Source organism: Euleptes europaea, chromosome 20, assembly GCF_029931775.1.
Source record: "Euleptes europaea isolate rEulEur1 chromosome 20, rEulEur1.hap1, whole genome shotgun sequence".
NCBI classification, from domain to species: domain Eukaryota; kingdom Metazoa; phylum Chordata; class Lepidosauria; order Squamata; family Sphaerodactylidae; genus Euleptes; species Euleptes europaea.
Window position 1 is genome coordinate 10,414,412 of NC_079331.1, and position 19,092 is coordinate 10,433,503.

The window sequence follows — 19,092 nt, forward strand, 5'->3', positions numbered from 1 at the left end:
GCAACACGGGTTTGATGCAGTCTCGGTGCAACAGAATAATATCATCTTCTTGGTATATATTGATGCAGTCTCGGTGCAACAGAATAATATCATCTTCTTGGTATATATTTCTTGAATAAATTTTCCAAATTGTACAAAACGGTACACAATCAAAAAATCCCAGAATTGCAATTAATGGGAGAAGATCTTCCATTATACCAAGAAGATGATATTATTCTGTTGCACCGAGACTGCATCAAACCCGTGTTGCATATATTGTATATATTTCTGACATGTTCTTGTTTATGTATTCCACTTTGTTTTGTCGTTGATGTTTAATGTTAAGAATTTTGCTACTTTTGTATACTTGGTCTCCGGTGCTGTTTTCCTAACCATATTGGTACAAGCACGGAGGTGCCTCTTGCTTCAGATTGTAACTGCCAGGTAGTAGCAGATCTCCTGCTAATTCAACTGATCTCCAGCAGATAGCGATCAGATCACCTGGAGAAAAATGGCCGCTTTGGTAATTGAACTCTATGGCATTGAAGTCCCTCCCCTCCCCTCCGGGACCTGGCAACCCTAGTAATGGGGAATGAAAAAATATTAAACCCAACGGCCTTGCCTTCTAAGCTAGGGTTGCCATCTCTGGGTCGGGAAATGCCTGGAGATTTTGGAGGGGGAACCTGGGCAGGGGACAGACTTCAATGGGATATATTATCATAGAGTCTACCCTGCAAAGCAGACACTTTTTCCAGGAGAACTGATCTTTGTTAGCTGGAGAGCAGTTGTAATTCATGGAGATCTCCAGCCTCCCCCGGGAGGTTAGCAACCCTGCTTGTAACACATTCTCACCCTTTTGCGTCCAATGCACCAATTATTTAGATTTTAAGGAGATGTCATTTTAAAAAAATATCAATTAATAGCTGCGTAACCTAGAAAAAGTCTTGTCTCTGTAAGAAGAGAAGGAAATCGTTATATGTTCAACAAGGAGGGAGAATGAAGGCAAGTACATTTCCAGATGTCCAGCTGTGGAACACCTGGATGGGTAAAAATATGAATGGTAGGAAGTGGTTTTGTTTTCTGTTTTGGCTAGGTCAAAAGATACATGACAGTCTTACTATGGACATTTAAAAAAATGAATTTTACTCATCTGCCCCCCCCCAAATAAATATACATTAGCTAGTTCAGAATAATAATATATGCACAGCCAGTTACCAAAACTGCAGCTTAAAACGTCTAAAATTCTTATTATGTACCACACAAGATCAACAAAGATCACTGTTCTCTAACTGTCTAAACCAGTTTATTGGGTGTACTATACGACTTTTATTTGATTGATTTCCAATTGTGTTTTATCACATTGTTTATTGCATTTACAACACTAGTCTTCGCTTCACTGTTTTATAATTTTGTAGCCCACCTTAAATCCAGATGATAAAGGCAGATGACAAATGAAACTGGTAAATAAACACTTCCAACTTTCCTACCCTATCATCGAAGCACTCGGAAATAACAGGTAAATATCAGCCACTTCACTTGTACATATGTACCGCAAATGCATGAATACAGAATTATGGAGCTTCAAAGAATGTCCTTCTAGAAAATAAGACTATAGTAAAACTAAAATAAGGAACCCCGTGGGGCAGAGTGGTAAACTGCAGTACTGCAGTCCAAGCTCTGCTCACGACCTGAGTTCGATCCCAATGGAAGTTGGTTTCAGGTAGCCGGCTCAAGGTTGACTCTGTCTTCCATCCTTCCGAGGTCGGTCAAATGAGGACCCAGCTTGGTGCTGGGGGTAAAGGGAAGATGACTGGGGAAGGCACTGGCAAACCACCCCGTAGACAAAGAAAATGTCGGGATGTGAAGTCACCCCATGGGTCAAGAATGACCCGGTGCTTGCCCAGGGGACCTTTACCTTTATAAAACTAAAATAAGTTCAATTTTATAATTTCAGAAAAGATAAATACCGGAATCTTGCGCTCTGGTCTCTCTGTGTATGTTATAGGGTTGCCAGGTCCCTCTTGACAACTGACGGGAGGTTTTTGGGGCGGAGCCTGAGGAGGGTGGTGTTTGGGGAGGGGAGGGACTTCAAGGCCATAGAGTCCAACGGCCAAAGCGGCCATTTTCTCCAGGTGACCTGATCTCTATCGGCTGGAGATCAGTTGTAATAGCAGGTCTACATCTAGAGCCTGGAGGTTGGCAACGCTGCTTCTAAACCCATTAACTTCAATGGGCTTAAAGGGGTGTATGCTGAGGACAGCACTATAATTTTCCAGAAGAACATCCTAACTATAGATAAACTGTTATACTGCAAACACACAGTATAATAGTACCTTGTAATTTATTTAAATTCCAGGATAAAGAGCTATTTCTCATTTAAAAAGCATACTTCAACCAAAAGGGCATGACTCTGCAGCTAGATCAGCAGTAATATATACACAAAGGAAAGGTTGCAAATGTACTTAAGAGATTGGCAGTGAAAACAATACAGTCAAGTCCCATTTTTACAGCAAAGTGCAACACCTTGTATATCTGAGGGAACAATCTGGACCTCTACAACTGATTCTCATCGAGCTAACAAAGCAAAATGTTGAGGAATTTGGGTCTGATTATAGACCACAGCAATACGAGACACTGTTTTTTTTTTTTTCTGTTGAGAAATTCTGACCAGCTGTTTCAAGGCAGATTCTTTTATTTTTCCCAGTGACTGGACTCAACTCAAAGCATTTTATCTAATGCATACTTTGCATTTGAGCCTTGTTGTTGTTGTTGAAATTAGAAATTTAACAGAGCAGCTGAGCATTTTAAAAACTTTTGGAAGACGCGGGGGGGAAAGGGGGGGTTGAACTCCAGCACACCCTGTAAAACATAATTTTTTTTAACCAAAAGAATAGTTTATTCATATGCTCTGTACATTAGGTCAACTATTACTCACTTTCTTTGGACGCCAACCAAAGGTCTCCACCCTCTATTACATGACTTACTGTAATCAGCTGAAGAAAGGGAAGGCAGAAATCACTCAAAAAGCAAATGTGTGCCTTCAGACCCTAAACAGGGTCAACCGAAGGCTTAAAAGCAACAGAGGTCCACAAACTATTTAACCATAAGCATTATTGAGATTGTGTGGAACTACAAGGGTTGCCTTCTCCGGGTTGGGAAATACCTGGAGACTTTTGGGGATGAGCCTGAGGAAGGCGGGGTTTGGAGAGGGGAGGGACTTCAATGCCATAGGGTCCAATTGCCAAAGAGGCCATTTTCTCCAGGTGAGCTGACCTTTATCGGCTGGAGATCGGTTGCAATAGCGGGAGATCTCCAGTTAGCACCTGGAGGTTGGAAACCCTATTACCACGTATGGAATTTCGTATTGTTTGCAGAATTCTGTATCCTCGGAATTGCGAGATTATTATTTTTTTAATGCACGGCCGGAAGGACCAACATGGTGTTCCTACAAGCCAATGAGTATTTTTGAACCTTTGGCCTTCCACAAAACTAGAGAGGAGTGTAAACTCTTGTAGAGTGAGTGGATCCTGATAACCTAGAGAACTGCAGATTAGGAACGAAGCGTTCATATTTGAGTGAGAGAGGACTCAAATTCTGGCACGGAAAACAGGTTTTAGCGTGTGAGCTCCAAAATTCGTCTTGTGGAGGAATGAACACATGAAGCTGCTTTTTACTGAATGAGACCGTCGGTCCGTCAAAGTCAGTATTGTCTACTCAGACCGGCAGCAGCTCTCCAGGGTCTTAAGGCAGAGGTCTTTCACATAACCTACTTGCCTAGTCCCTTTAACTGGAGATGCCAGGGATTGAACCTGGGACCTTCTGCATGCCAAGAAGTGCTCTACCCCTGAGCCACAGCCACAGCCATAGTTTGAAAGGCTATGAATCTGAGCAATGTTGAGATGCATTGTATTATCTCTCTCATTTTCTCCTCTCTCAACCAAAATTGGCTCAGTGATGGACATTTTCACCCTGTCATTAAAAGGACTTGCAAATCTGAGGCTCCTTTATAACGGTTGGAGCCAGCGTGGTGTAGTGGTTAAGAGCGGTGGTTTGGGGCGGTGGAGTCTGATCTGGAGAACTGGGTTTGATTCCCCACTCCTGCACATGAGCGGCGGAGGCTAATCTGGCAAACCGGATTTGTTTCCCCACTCCTACACTCGAAGCCAGCTGGGTGACCTTGGGCAAGTTACAGCTCTGTTCGAGCTCTCTCAGCCCCACCAACCTCGCAGGGTGTCTGTTGTGGGGAGGGGAAGGGATGGTGATTGTAAATGCAGTTTGAGTCTCCCTCAAGTGGTAGAGAAAGTTGGCATATAAAAACCAACTCTTCTTCTATCTTGGAAAAGTATATTTACCAGCCAACAGAACAAAATAAGAAGAGAGTCTTATAATACTCTTTAAATTGCTGAGAAGGGCACTAAGGAAAGAGCAAGGTAAAGAGGCAGGATGAGGTCATTGCTAAAGCTGCAAGCTGGGTGGGGCAAGGGAGTCTCCTAACTCGGAGCCAGCAAGACGCTTAAGGGGATGTTCAGCCAATACAGTGAGAAACTCAGCGCAGACACAATCAACGAACAGTTGGACAATGTAAACATCTGGGAGGGTTGTTCTTGTCCTCCCAGGTCTTAGGGGAACAAAACTGATGTTCCCACCCATCTTAGCTGCTTCAGACCCTGGCACTACTGAACTTTCTTCCTTCCTGTCTGCGCACAACGCTGAGACAGAGGCCAATCTGGATCCCAAGCAGCTCCGCCTTGTGGGAGAAAAATGGGTAGAGGCAGTTTAAAACCTTTTGGGTCTCTCTCTCTCTCTCTAGCTGTGCTGAATACAAGTTTAGCCAATAACCTCAAGCACCAAAATGAAGAAGAAGAAGAAGAAGCCCTTCTGAATGCAAAGCAGAGGCTCTACCACTAAGCCACGAGCACCAAGAAGAAGCAGCAGAAAAAGAAGCAGAAGACCTTCTGCGTGCAAAGCACTACCGCTAAGCCACAGCCCCACCCCTAAAGCAATCAGGCCACACAACAAAGGCCTGTAGAGAGTGTTGACCACATGAAGCTGCCTTATACTGAACCAGACCCTCGGTCCATCCAAGTCAGTATTGTCTACTCAGACCGGCAGTGGCTCTCCAGGGTCTCAGGCGGAGGTCTTTCACAACACCTACTTGCCTGGTCCCTTAAACTGGAGACGCCGGGGATCGAACCTGGGACCTCCTGCATGCCAAGCAGAGGCTCTACCACTGAGCCACAGCCCCTCCCTAAAATTCTGCCTCCTTCGAGCCAGAAGCACACAGATGGACTTCATACTTTTTTGTGATGGTGTGCAACTAATAAGATACATAGGTGCACGTGTAAAAATGCAAAAGTGCGACATAGCCACCACAGCAGATAATCTGTTGCTGGTTTTGTTTCCTGTTTTGGAGGGCCAGGGATCTCTTTAGGTTAGCTATTTGTGAGTTGTTTTATTTTCTTCTGCTCCTGGAGGCAGGTTGAGAGTTTATCCCTGGTCCATTTGTGCTTGACCCTTGGTCAAGAAGGACTGTCCCTGCACACAGAATAGAAATCTTGGTTCCTTTTTCTTTTTCCCCTTCCACCGTTTGCATTCGAATTGGATCATCTTCTCCTTTCTTTTTCATACCTTATTTAGGCCTCTTTCTCTACAGCGCTACTTCAGTGCCAAATAGTACAAGCAGTCACAAAAGAAATACATAAAAGCTACTCTTCTGTGCAAAGCTTCCAGGGATCAGCTGGAAGTGTGAACATGTCTGCCGGCAAATGCTGATTGTTCTCACATAGCCCGTTTCCTCCCCGCTAACCCACTCTGCGTCTTGTCTTCCGAATGCAAAGAAGAATTCTGTTTCACAAAACAAAATCGTCATAAACGAGCCATTTCAAATGCCAGATTTATTGTGATTTCCAATTCCTGGAAATAGATGTTAGCCACCCAGTCAAAAAAGCACATCTGGAAGCAGCTGAACACATTAAAAATATAAAATCAATGCAAATGCAGTAACTGTGCACTTTTAAGCAAAGTTACGGCCTAAGCTCATTTACTTCCGTGGACTTGTGGTGGGAAGAAAAGGCCAGGGGAGGGGGAAAAGGGGGACTAGGTGCCTCGGCTCCACGGGCCGGATAAAAGCCCTCCGGGGGCTGGATCTGGCCCGCGGGCCGCATGTTTGACACCCCTGCTGTAGGGTTTTCAAGGCAAGAGACGAACAGAGGTAGTTTACCATTGCCCGCCTCTACGTAGTAACCCAGGACCTCCTTGATGGACTCCCCACCCAAGTACTAACCAGGGCCTACCCTGCTTCGCTTCTGAGATCTGATGAGATTGGGCTTAGGGGTGCCAGCCTCCAGGTGGGACCTGCGGCTCCCCCGGAATTACAGCTCATCTCCAGACTACACAGATCAGTTCCCCTAGAGAAATGGATGCTTTGGAGGGTGGACTCTACATACAAAATTTGGTATTTGAATTATATAGGCTCTGCTTCAACCTACTCCTGAAACCACCACACTTTCCCTATTTAATCCATGTCAAGTCTCATCTGTTTTTAGGATCTTAAACATCACCTAAAATATCAGGTTAGCTTTCTTTATTGTGATGCATTTTGCATATCCTCAGTGGTTTGCTTACAGAGATCCGACCCCAGCTGTGGAAAAAACCTATAGAACGGCACTCGGCTGGTCAAGAATTTTGAATATATGTATACCACGAACATGATGTTGCAAATCTTGTTTTTGTCTTATGTATGTTGCGCTCAAGATCTTTGGTCGAATTAGCTTGAAATAAAAGGAAAGGTATACAACGAAAGCAATCGTGTTACGACCTTTAAATAAATCAGGGTCTCAAGATGACACAGTTCAATAGTAGCAAAACAAGCGCCAGAGTTCTGAAAACCGCAAAAAAGTCCCAAATCAAGTGCAAGGTAAAAAATATCAGTAACACTTCTGGCCTACGGGTACATTTACAGAGTTTCACAGCGTCAGTGGGAATTCTACCGATCAACCACAAAATGCACACTTAATCAAAAGCAAATACTTATTCCATTAAATACTTTAACTCATCGGTTGTATTTCCTTGTCCGGTTCCTTTGCCTGCTTTTATGCTGGTTTTATACTTCTGGTTTTAGTGCCTGCTTTTTAAAAAATAGGTCAGACCCGCTCCTGCATCACTAGGCGATCTGGATGAAGTAGGGTTGCCAACCTCCAGGTACTAGCTGGAGATCTCCTGCTATTACAAATGATCTCCGCTTCGGCCATTGAACTCTATGGCGTTGAAGTCCCTCCCCTCCCCAAACCCCGCCCTTCTCAGGCTCCGCCCCAAAAACCTCCCACCGGTGGCGAAGAGGGACCTGGCAACCCTAGGATGAAGAAATGTAGAGCTGGGTGTCATCACCAAAAATGATTTGTCCTAAGGGTTTTACACAGAGATTGAATAGCATGGGGGACATTTCTTTTGTCTTGTAGTACAGGGCTGAACCACTGTGATCAGATTCCAATGTGCCACATTATGTACATTTTGGGGGGAAAGGGTGGGGAGTCAAAAGGATTTGCTTGATTGAGTACATTACAGTCTACTTTATATGTACTCAATCATATGCATTTTCCAGACAGCAAATTGAGCCCATTTGCTCAAATTAAAACATATGCTATCTTTAGGAATACAAACCGCCCGACAAGATAATTGCCGTTAAATAGCCATTGCTGTCATCTCTCTCCAGGATGCAGTTAAACTTGAACTAATTTCCTTGAAACTGCTTGGTATAGCAGATAAGCAAGGATGTGTTCTCATCTGGAAACAGCTGTGTGGGTTGCTATGGCTACTAAAGTGCAAAAAAAAAATTAGGTGGTCTCACCGAACTGATAACGAATCCATACAAGTTTAATAAGAAGAATTCACTAAAGCTAGTCAAAACAAAGCAAGACAGGAGGGCAGGGGGAAAAGTATATCTTTGGTGCTCGAGTGTAGCTCCAGTTGCCAAAAAAATTGCCCAGGACACTTTTTGTACATTAAACACTGAGCATTAAACAAAGTATGTAATTACATTTTCTTTTTATTGGCCAGCTTTTGCCTGAGAGTTTAAGATCTGAAGCAAAACAAATGCCCTAGTTTCATGAGCCTTCCATCCTGATTTCCCATCCTTAAATAAAATCTGCACAGGCCTCCAAACAGCATATGCAAGTATCAGCAGGAATGGCCGAGTGGAAAGCACCGCATCCCCAGATCTCGAATGAATTCAGAATAGATCCCCCGCCCTTACAGAATGTAGGAGAAGGAGGCCACAACAACGACAGAGCAAAAGGACACGTGAAGCTGCCTTCTACTGAATCGGACCCTCGGTCCATCAAAGTCAGTATTGTCTACTCAGGCCGGCAGCGGCTTTCTAGGGTCTCAGGTGGAGGTCTTTCCCATCACCTACCTGCCTAGTCCCTTTAACTGGAGATGTTGGGGATTGAACCTGGGGCCTTCTGCGTGCCAAGCAGATGCTGTACCACTGAGCCACAGCCCCTCTCCGTGGCTCTCCAGGGTCTCAGGCAGGGATCTTTCACATCATCTACTTGCCTAGTCCCTTTAACTGGAGATGCCGGGGATTGAACCTGGGTCCTTCTGCATGCCAAGCAGATGCTCTACCACCGAGCCACAGCCCCTCTCCATGGCTCTCCAGGGTCTCAGGCAGGGGTCTTTCACATTACCTACTTGCCTAGTCCCTTTAACTGGAGATGCCGGGGGATTGAACCTGGGGCCTTCTGCATGCCAAGCAGATGCTCTACCACCGAGCCACAGCCCCTCTCCATGGCTCTCCAGGGTCTCAGGCAGGGGTCTTTCACATCACCTTCTTCCCTAGTCCCTTTAACTGGAGATGCCGGGGGATTGAACCTGGGGCCTTCTGCATGCCAAGCAGATGCTCTACCACCGAGCCATGGCCCGTCCCCAAAAAAACAAGGGTGCAGAATTATAACAGAATGGTGCAGAATTATAACAGAATTATTCTGTTGCTGTGGGAACTGCTTGAGACTATTCTACAGATTCCCCCTAAAGACACCTAGATGAAACACATAAGGTCAGTATAACAGAACAAAACTATTCTTTTCCTTAAGGCACCATTCCGTTGGTTGTTCTTTTGCTCCCCTCTCCCCTTACCTACTGGCCCCCACCTTTGATAAATCCTCCCACACAGGCACACAATGGCCATTTACGCAGGGTCGATTTTGATGCTCGCTCAAAGCTGCTTTTTTAAACCTGCCCTTTAAAAGGACAGTTCACAGTCCTGATGCAAGAGAAAGTCAAACAAATTCCACACACACACACACACACACACACACACACACACACTCGCCCGCTCCTTTGTTTGCATAGCCATTAGCAATGGTAGTTTGCATAGCTAAGCCGCGGCTGTGATTTTTCACAGCTCCTTCAGTAAATGCTTCGAAGCGGGGGGTGGAGCAAATGCAAAAGGTCGCGCTAAAGGGGCTCTTAAGAAATGCGAAGCAGGTATGTGGCAGCTTCAGTGTGAAGAAATCAAAAAAATACGCGGGGCTCTTCGGCCTGGAATGGGGTGCTAATTACCAAGCATAAACGGCCCTTGAGTTGGATCCAGATTAAGTTTTCCGCTAACAGAAGACATTTTTGTCAGCAGAATGCAACTTTCCTGTCGGCGTCCCCCCTTCCGGCAGCTCTTCCAGCTAAACCAGAAGCAACAGAGGAAGTGTGGGAGATTTCACGCATTACAACGGACATTCCAAAATGAATTTTTGAGAGCAAAAAAGAACCCAAGAGGGGCTGACACAGAATCCTATATACCTCTTGGGAGGCAGACAATTCTTCTGGATAGATCGGGGGCGGACTAAAAGTGCTTGTATAAATTACAATGCTTACACTTTTTCACATTCTCAGTTTGCTGAAGCATGTGAAGCTACCTTGAAGTGCAGCGGCCGGTAAGAAAATGCCACATATTTCACTGCCTACACAAAACACACTAGTTTTCTGTGATTAAGTTTCTTCGAGGGCCTTAGTCTTACTTACGCTTAATGAGTCTCCGAATGATAAAAACTCAAACGATTTAACTGCATGATGCTGCTGTATTAGCAATTGTGGGTACCCAAAGGTTGAGTGGGAAAAGACCCAATTATGTATAGAAATATATTTATTTTAAGGTGCTGATATCTATATTAAAAAATTATATTAAAAGAACGCACAATGGCAACTAATACAGGCTGATAAACTAAACCACATTCCTAATGTATTTTGGCCCCCTGGCCTTCATCAGTGATCTAATAACATAATTTATAATGCACACCAGTACATATTACAACATATACTACAATATTATAGCAAAATAATAACAACAACCCAGGTATGTATGTAGGGATGTCTGGGCTGTGTTAGAAGAAGAAGTCGAAGAAGAGTTGGTTGTTATATGCTGACTTTCTCTGCCACTTAAGGCAGAATCAAACCGGCTTACAACCACCTTCCCTTCCCCTCCCCGCAACAGATATTATAGATATAATATTATAGATATAATATCTATATTAAAAAAATTATATTAAAAGAACGTACAATGGCAACTAATACAGACTGATAAACTAAACCACATTCCTAATGTATTTTGGCCCCCTGGCCTTCATCAGTGATCTAATAACATAATTTATAATGCACAGCAGTACATATTACAACATATGCTACAGTATTATAGCAAAATAATAACAACAACCCAGGTATGTATGTAGGGATGTCTGGGCTGTGTTAGACGAAGTAGTAGAAGAAGAGTTGGTTTTTATATGCTGACTTTCTCTACCACTTAAGGCAGAATCAAACCGGCTTACAATCACCTTCCCTTCCCCTCCCCGCAACAGACAGCCTGTGAGGAAGGTGGGGCTGAGAGAGCTCTTAATAGAACTGAGACTAGCCCAAGGTCACCCAGCTGGCTTCACGTGGAGGAGTGGGGAAACCAACCTGGTTCACCAGATTAGCCTCCGCCGCTCATGTGGAGGAGCAGGGAATCAAACCCAGTTCTTCAGATCAAACTCCACTGCTCCAAACCACCGCTCTTAACCACTACACTACGCTGGCTCAGGTTGATAAACTACAGGTTAACAATACAGGTTGAAAAACTAAAACCAAATTCCATCGCATTTTGGGGGCCCTGGCCTTCATCAGCGATCTTATAACATAACTTATAATGCACACTGATACATATTACAACATGTACCACAGTATTATAGCAAAACAACAACCCAGGTATGTATGTAGGGATGTCTGGGCTGTGTTAGCCTTCCATACAAGGTGCGCATACCAGATAAACGGTGGTCTGCAGCTTTCCTTTTTCATTACAGAAAGGGGGAGAAATGCTACTTACCTCTTTCGCACTGGGGTCCAGTAAAGCCGTACGTGCAGGCACACCGGTTTGGGGCCACACATCTCCCACCATTGAGGCATCCGCTTTCACAGACAGCTACAAGGGAAGGAAACAAAAAGGGTTAACGGGACGGTTTCCCCAGTTAACGAAACTGCAAGCTGAAGCTTGTCCTGGAAAGCAAAACTGGGGGAAATCTAGGCGTTACCTAGACGCTATGGCATCTGGGAATCCAACCAGTGGACGACGATGCCATTTTACAGGTGAATTTGGGCCATTTAAAAATGCAGCGAGGAAGTGTTTCTACACTTGAAAAGGCGGGCGGGTGGGGGGGGGGAAACCTGTTTTGTCTCAACACATGAACACATGAAGCTGCCTTCTACTGAATCAGGCCCTGGGTCCACCAAAGTCAGTATTGTCTACTCAGACCGGCAGCGGCTCTCCAGGGTCTCAGGCAGAGGTCTTTCCCATCACCTACTCGCTAGAGGCAGGGGATTGAACCTGGGACCTTCTGCATAGCAAGCAGATGCTCTGTCACTGAGGCAAAACACGGGGAAATGCAGGGGGAGAGCGCGGCGACCTCTGATGGTCGGAAACGGCATGCATAATCAAAACAAAGACCCAAAGCGGTCGAAGGGGTGACCGCGAGGGAAACAGCCGTGCGTAAAAGGCCGTACTTGTTTTGACCAGCAAGCGAGCCTTTGGTGGTGGTCGCCAGACTGCACAAGTGACTTCTCAGATATACTTTACCAAGGCACGTGTCACCAAAACCCCACCCCCAAAAAGCTTAACTATGAATACAGCTATGACTTAACTGGAGAAACAAGGGGAAAGTTATAGCTGAATGTAATCTGACTCCTGATCTGTTACAACTTCATCAATGCAAGATTTTGGCACATGCGGGAAGCAGAAGTTATAACCTTCCCCTAGATCACTGGTTCCCAACCAGGAGTCCATGGACCCCCAGGGGTCCGCGAGAACTAAATTAAGGTCCGCGAAACAAAGTTATAAACCCATAATAAATTAATATTTTCAATTAAAACTTCTCTATTATAAAATATATATATTCAAATATAATTCTGAGTTTAATGCTTAACTAACAGTTATGATTAAAGTTTATTTTCAAATTCCTGGAATTTTTATTTTGAACCTTGGGGTCCCTGCACCTAGTGGTCCCTGGTCAAAAAAAGGTTGGGAACCACTGCCCTAGATGCACTGCTCTCCTTCCCCTCCATTGTACCCCTCCAGCCAACTCTTACTCTTGCTAGGAGCCGATTACCCACAGGCAAGTGAGGCACAGAAAGATTTACCAGGGGCTGTGGCTCAGTGGTAGAGCATCTGCTTGGTATGCAGAAGGTCCCAGGTTCAATCCCCCGGCATCTCCAGTTAAAGGGATTGGGCAAGTAAGTGACGTGAAAGACCTCTGCCTGAGACCCTGGAGAGCTGCTGCTGGTCTGAGTAGACAATACTGACTTTGATGGACCAAGGGTCTGACTCAGAATAAGGCAGCTTTAGGGGGATAGCCCATGGCTCAGTGGTAGAGCATCTGCTTGGCATGCAGAAGGTCCCAGGTTCAACCCTCGGCATCTCCAGTTAAAGGGACTAGGCAAGGAGGTGATGGGAAAGACCTCTGCCTGGGACCCTGGAGAGCCGCTGCCGGTCTGAGTAGTCAATACTGACTTTGATGGACCGAGGGTCTGATTCAGTATATGGCAGCTTCAAGTGTCCAATAGCTGGGTATATTGTGGAGGGCTCAGCTCTACAGCAGGGCCACCCATCACAAAGCCCTCAAATGAAGGAAGGATTACAGCCCATTCTGTGAAGAACTCCTAGGGGATTGCGACTAGCTCTGTGTATGCAGAAGAAACCAGACCCACAGTTTGCTAAGCAAAAGGTCTCAAACAATCAGTCCGTCTGTGCTTAAAAAGCTTTTCAAAGTTTATGAGAATTTTAGGAATGCAACATCAGGCGACATCCAATTATCGTGGATTTGTCCGACGATCATTTTAATTGTTCTAGTCAGAAAGAATTCTGTTGGCATCCTCTGCAGTCACGTGCTAGTCAACCAGGAGCCTAGAAATGTGTTGATAAGAATGAAGAAGAGTTGGGTTTTTATATGCCGACTTTCTCTACCATTTCAGGGAGATTCAAACCAGCTCACAATCCCCTTCCCTTCCCCTGCCCACAACAGACACCCTGTGAGGTCGATGGGACTGAGAGAGCTCTAACAGAGCTGTGACTTGCCCAAGGTCGCCCAGCTGGCTTTGTGTGTAGGAGCTGGGAAACAAATCCAGTTCACCGGATTAGCCTCTGCCGCTCATGTGGAGTGGGGGATCAAACCCGGTTCTCCAGATCAGAGTCCACTGCTTCCAAACCACCGCTCTTAACCACCACACCACGCTGGTTTTATTAGCCATCTTGTGACTGGAGCACGCATGTCAGAAACCAAATGTGATGCTTTACTTACGCTGTCCGCAATGTGTTCCCATGTATCCCTTCTGGCAGAGACAATGGTCTTCGCTGCAGGTGCCTCCATTCATACACCTGATGTTGCAATGTTGCACTTGGGGAAGGGAAAAAAACAAACACCAACGCATTACTCAATTGCAGAAGTGTCGCTCGGAATATCAACACCCGATAGCAATCTTAGCGCTAACTGCAACTACAAGCGCATGGAAATCCAGAACGCTTAGCTGTCCCTACGGCCTCTGAAACCACACATTCCAGGGAAAGAACTGGCAGGAAAAGGAAAGATCGCAACGAACTTCTGTTATCAAGAGAACAGAGGAGTTACAAGAAGAGCCCTGCGAGATCAGACCGGCGGTCCGTTTAGTACAGCATCCGGTCTACACAACGGCCAAATGGTTAAAAGCCCAGATACATTTAACGGTAATTAAAGTACCCAACAAGTTCAGTTCAATGCAAAACCGGACCATTGAGTCTGTACACTCGGGGCGGGGGAGCAGGATAAAATCATAGTTCTTGTTTTGGTTTTTAGGAAGTGGGAAATAGGTTAAACAGTCCTGATTTGTAACACGGAGAAAGGGTTGCCAGGTCCCTCTTCACCAATAGCTAACAAAACACTCTGAAAATCAGAGTATTTTGTTAGATATTGAAACCAATCCGATAGACCAATATGGATGTTCTTTTTTGCAGTTTTTATTTTTTAAAAATTGTAATTATTGCATATATTACATTACATAATAACTTGACGCAAAGAAGGGGGAAGAGAGAAGAAGGGTGCTTGCAGCAATTCATAAGAATGAGAAGGGTACATCTTACTAGGGTTGCCAGGACCCTCTTTGCCACCAGTGGGAGGTTTTTGGGGTGGAGACTGAGGAGGGCGGGGTTTGGGGATGGGAGGGGCTTCAATGCCATAGAGTCCAATTGCCAAAGCGGCCAATTTCTCCAAGTGAAACAGATCTCTTTCGGCTGGAGATCAGTTGTAACAGCAGGAGATCTCCAGCTAGCACCTGGAGGTTGGAAGCCCTACATGGAGAAGACGCCAGATGCCTGTCACGACCCATCTCATTTCATCCCGTGCTACCGACCAGTAGCCAAAACGCAGAATCTAATCTCTTCAGCTTGAAGATGTTGAAAAAGCTCCCCTCACGTGGTATAGATAATAAGGAAGAAATGAGAAGGAATGCTTAAAACCCTGGGCTCTTTTGCTGCTATGAAAAAGCTCTCACATTTTCGTTCTCTCCTCTGCTGTACGAGAACAGATGCCAACTAGAGCAGACACTCAGGACAGGGAGCCAGGAAACAGATTCCATCTCAACAGCAACCACATGAAAAAGCTCCTCCGGAGAAAAGATTGCTGTCGGGTTCGCAGGGTTATTTTGCCCAATATTTTGCACGCCCAATACTCTGGCTGATGTGTTCAAAAGGACCCAGCGCTCAAGGGCAGTAACAAGGAACCGCTGTGTTTCCTGGACAGGTAGGAAGCCGGCTGGCGGCCTGACCGCCTGCATAATATTCACCATCTCGTGATCCGTTGAGACGGAAGTTAAATTATGGCTTCGCCGCCAAAAAATTTCACAAGTACTGCAAAATCTATCAAAGTTAATATCCTTGCCTATGAAAGCACGCTTAATAAGCATTCTCCCCCCCCCCAAAAAAAAACCCTCTTAAAAAGACATTTTGTCTAGGATGCACTGCCCAGAAACCATGCTGGGGGATTCACAAGAAAAAACACTCCACCAAAACTACTGGTTTTGGACGCACGGCCACCACTGAAAAACGCTGGTATGAAGCAACACTGAAATTTCAGTTGATTTGTACTGTTCCATTCTGAAAACCAACCCACCACTGTGTTAAGTGCAGTCAAGTCGCTGCCGACTCATGGCGACCCTATGAATCAAAGTCCTCCAAAATGTCCTCTCTTTGACAGCCTTGCTCAGATCTTGCAAATTGAGGGCTGTGGCTTCCTTTATTGAGTCAACCCATCTCTTGTTGGGTCTTCCCCTTTTCCTGCTGCCCTCAGCTTTTCCTACCATGGCTGTCTTTTCTAGTGACTCTTGTCTTCCCACCACTACCAGTTAACTAAACAGTTAACACTTTAATTTAAAATTAGGCTTACTACTTTAAAATACAAAATACTGTTATCGCCTTTGTTTATACTCTGGCTCCATAGGAAGCTGCAACAATAATTCTATCAGTCTTCTACAAAAGAGAAACGGCCCAGTCCGGCCAAAATTAAGCTTAATTTTCCACTGGTTAACACTGGTTAACACTGGTTAGCAGTGGACAACTCTGCCGTGGAAGTCAATAGCACTTAAAAAGGGTTTGTGCGTACAGTATCTGCAAATCTTCATAACAACTAGCTAGAAGATACCATCCCAGACAGAACAGGAAAAAAAAAAGTTGTATCAAGGTTTTAAAATGTGTGGTCCAATTTAGGTTTGTAAAGTCTTAGGAAAACAGAAGGGATTAGAATACACATAGGAAATGATATCATCCATCAGACAGGGTAGGAACTTAAACCACAAACTGATTTCAAATAGGGTAAGGTACTCCAACTATTAATTTCCATTCCCACATGATTACCAAAGCATTAAAATACTTTGAGATAACCAAATAACAGTCGCTTTAATACTTTTCTAAACATTATTTTTCAAGATACAGGCTGAGTATACGTCCTCCCCTTTTGTATGCACAATACATGATTGTGTAATAGTGCAAAAGAATTCCTAATTTGCTTTAATTATTTTCAAAGAAGAAGAGTTGGTTTTTATATGCCGACTTTCTCTACCTTTTAAGGAGAATCAAACCGGCTTACAATCTCCTTCCGCGTCGGCTGGAGTAGACAGTATTGACAGTATGGAGTAGACAGTATTGACCAAAGACCTGACTCTATAAAACGCAATTTACACGCTCAACTTACATTTCAGTATAAACTGAGAAAGGTGCTTAAACCACATGCCTGAAGTCCCATTCCACCACCACCACTCGGAAAGTCTGAAGCCAGGGTGATAAACTGAAATTTATGCATTCCTTCTTGTCAAGCCCAACCTTACCGCACAACTGTGAGAACGTAAAACTCTGCTATTTTGCATATACGTGAAATCGGAAGTACGGAGTACACAAGTTTAGTCCAGTCCAATCCAATCAACCTTTATTGGCATATACCCAGAAACATACCATTAGCAGTGCACAACGGTCTCTGACCATTCATTTTAAGTACAGTTTAAACTTTGGCCTAGTTTTGACAATTTCCATCAGAAATACCACCGACTTTAGAGTGACTTCAAGAACAGAATCATTCAATAAAAAACGGCATACAGAGGATTCTTGGCTAGATTTCATGTTATCGATCAAGGGTAGAATTGTTTTTTTACAGGGGCCGTCGTGCAGATGAGTTTATTATTATATGCCATAGCATGTTGCATTGACTCAAGCCGCAAACACGTCATCTTTTCTCAAAGGGAATATTTTTAAATCCACCATTTAGTACCTCCGAAGGAAGGACATTAAGCCTGGTGAGCATAAATGAAGGGGTTCTTCACGTGTAACAAAGTACTGCTGTAATTTCCCATATTTAACTACACAAGTGTAGCCCTGACCAACTGCAAATACACCCAATACTAGAAAGAGTGTATGCATTATGAAAGGCTGCATCATATTCTACTTAAGTATACATATATATATTTTAATTTGAAGTTTCTCCTCAGAAGCTTTGCTGCTTACACTAACAAGCCTTTTGTGCTTCTTCTTGTGATTTTTTTTTTATCCTGCAGCAAAGGAAGGCAATAAGTGGCATTTTCCCCACTGCAGCAGGGTGTCGGCCATATAGCCCTTTGAGGAATGAGATGAAAAGGCTGACCCCATGGGGGGGTCAGGTCAAGAGGGCAGCAGATTCACGGTACTGCCTTCTAGAATCTCCACCAAACTCGGTGCAAGAGGGCAGCATGCAGCCATCCATACGAAAAGAAAGCCCTGTATGTAGAGTTGCATGTATGTAGAGTTGCATTCTGGGAAGGTACACTCCTTTATCTTATGAATGAACCTTTGGCATACGGAAGGACTAGAAGCTTGAGAAAATTCTACATGAAATGGGAATTATACCGGAAGCCCATTGCACAGTGTCTTGATTCCGTTGCTTGTTACACTTTATATGTATGGACTTGATATGAATTGAGGGTTTTTACCCTATGCTTACAATTTTGTAACGCCTAGTGCGCTATTATATTGGGTCTGTATTGGACCAGTCTGTATATTTCTTTTTTTCTCAACTGCGGTTGTGTTTGTGAGGTTTCACCTCATAATATATTTTTCTAAACAGCAATATTGTATTCGAGTAGCCTTATTGTGGGCTTATTTTTGCTTGTGCTCTGGCTTTGAATCCAGAACTCCTGCTTAGTGCTTGTAGCCGCTCTTTGACTACAACCCCCAGGTGGTGGCTGGAGATCTCCCGCTATTACAACAGGTCTCCAGCCGATAGAGATCAGTTCACCTGGCGAAAATGGCCGCTTTGGCAATCGGACTCTATGGCACTGAAGTCCTTCCCTTCCCCAAATCCCGCCCCCTCCTCAAGTTCCACTCCCAAAATCTCCAGGTAATTCCCAACCCAGAGCTGGCAACCCTACCTGTATGCTTCTCTAAAGAATAAAATAGCACCCCTGTTTTCTACACGGGGGACGGGCTCGTGTGCTTTCCCTGTTGCTGGTGTGGCCGCTAATAAAGCCAGCAGCAACCGGGCTTCCGCATGGCAGGTTTCCCCACAGTTCCCCTGCCTCAGCCCCTCAGAAGTGGCTACCCCCCTACCCTGGGCCACAGGTAGGGTTGCCAAGCCCCTCTTCGCCACTGGCAGGAGGATTTGGGGGCGGAGCCTGAAGGGCTTCAATGCCATAGAGTCCAATTGCCAAGTGGCCATTTTCTCCAGGGGAACTGATCTCTAGAGGCTGGAGATCAGTTGTAATAGCAGGAGATCTCCAGCTAGTACCTGGAGATCTCCAGCTAGTACCACAGGGCATTTTGCAATTCAAAACCAATCATCACTAGAATTAGGGCTGCCAGGTCCCTTTTCGCCACTGGTGGGAGGTTTTTGGGGCTGAGCCTGAGGAGGGTGGGATTTGGGGAGGGGAGGGACTTCAACGCCAAAGGGAGTCTAATTGCCAAAGCAGCCATTTGCTCCAGGTGAACTAATCTCTATCGGCTGGAGATCAGTTGTAATAGCAGGAGATCTCCAGTTAGTACCTGGAGGCTGGCAACCCTAACTAGAATATTAATTTACCATGATAGCAATATGTGTAACAGGTTCTCTGAAT

At 44.8% G+C, this 19,092-nt stretch overlaps 1 protein-coding gene across 1 annotated transcript in view; it reads right to left on the reverse strand.

The window, feature by feature from the left end:
• Positions 1–19,092, reverse strand: part of FBN1 (fibrillin 1) — a 197,789-nt gene that overhangs the window by 143,957 nt on the left and 34,740 nt on the right. Inside the window, exons 4-5 of the mRNA XM_056865827.1 lie at positions 13,791–13,886; positions 11,327–11,422 (exon numbers count right to left, since the gene is read on the reverse strand). Of these exons, the coding sequence (XP_056721805.1) occupies positions 11,327–11,422; positions 13,791–13,886 (192 nt within the window). The remainder of the gene's footprint in view (positions 1–11,326; positions 11,423–13,790; positions 13,887–19,092) is intronic.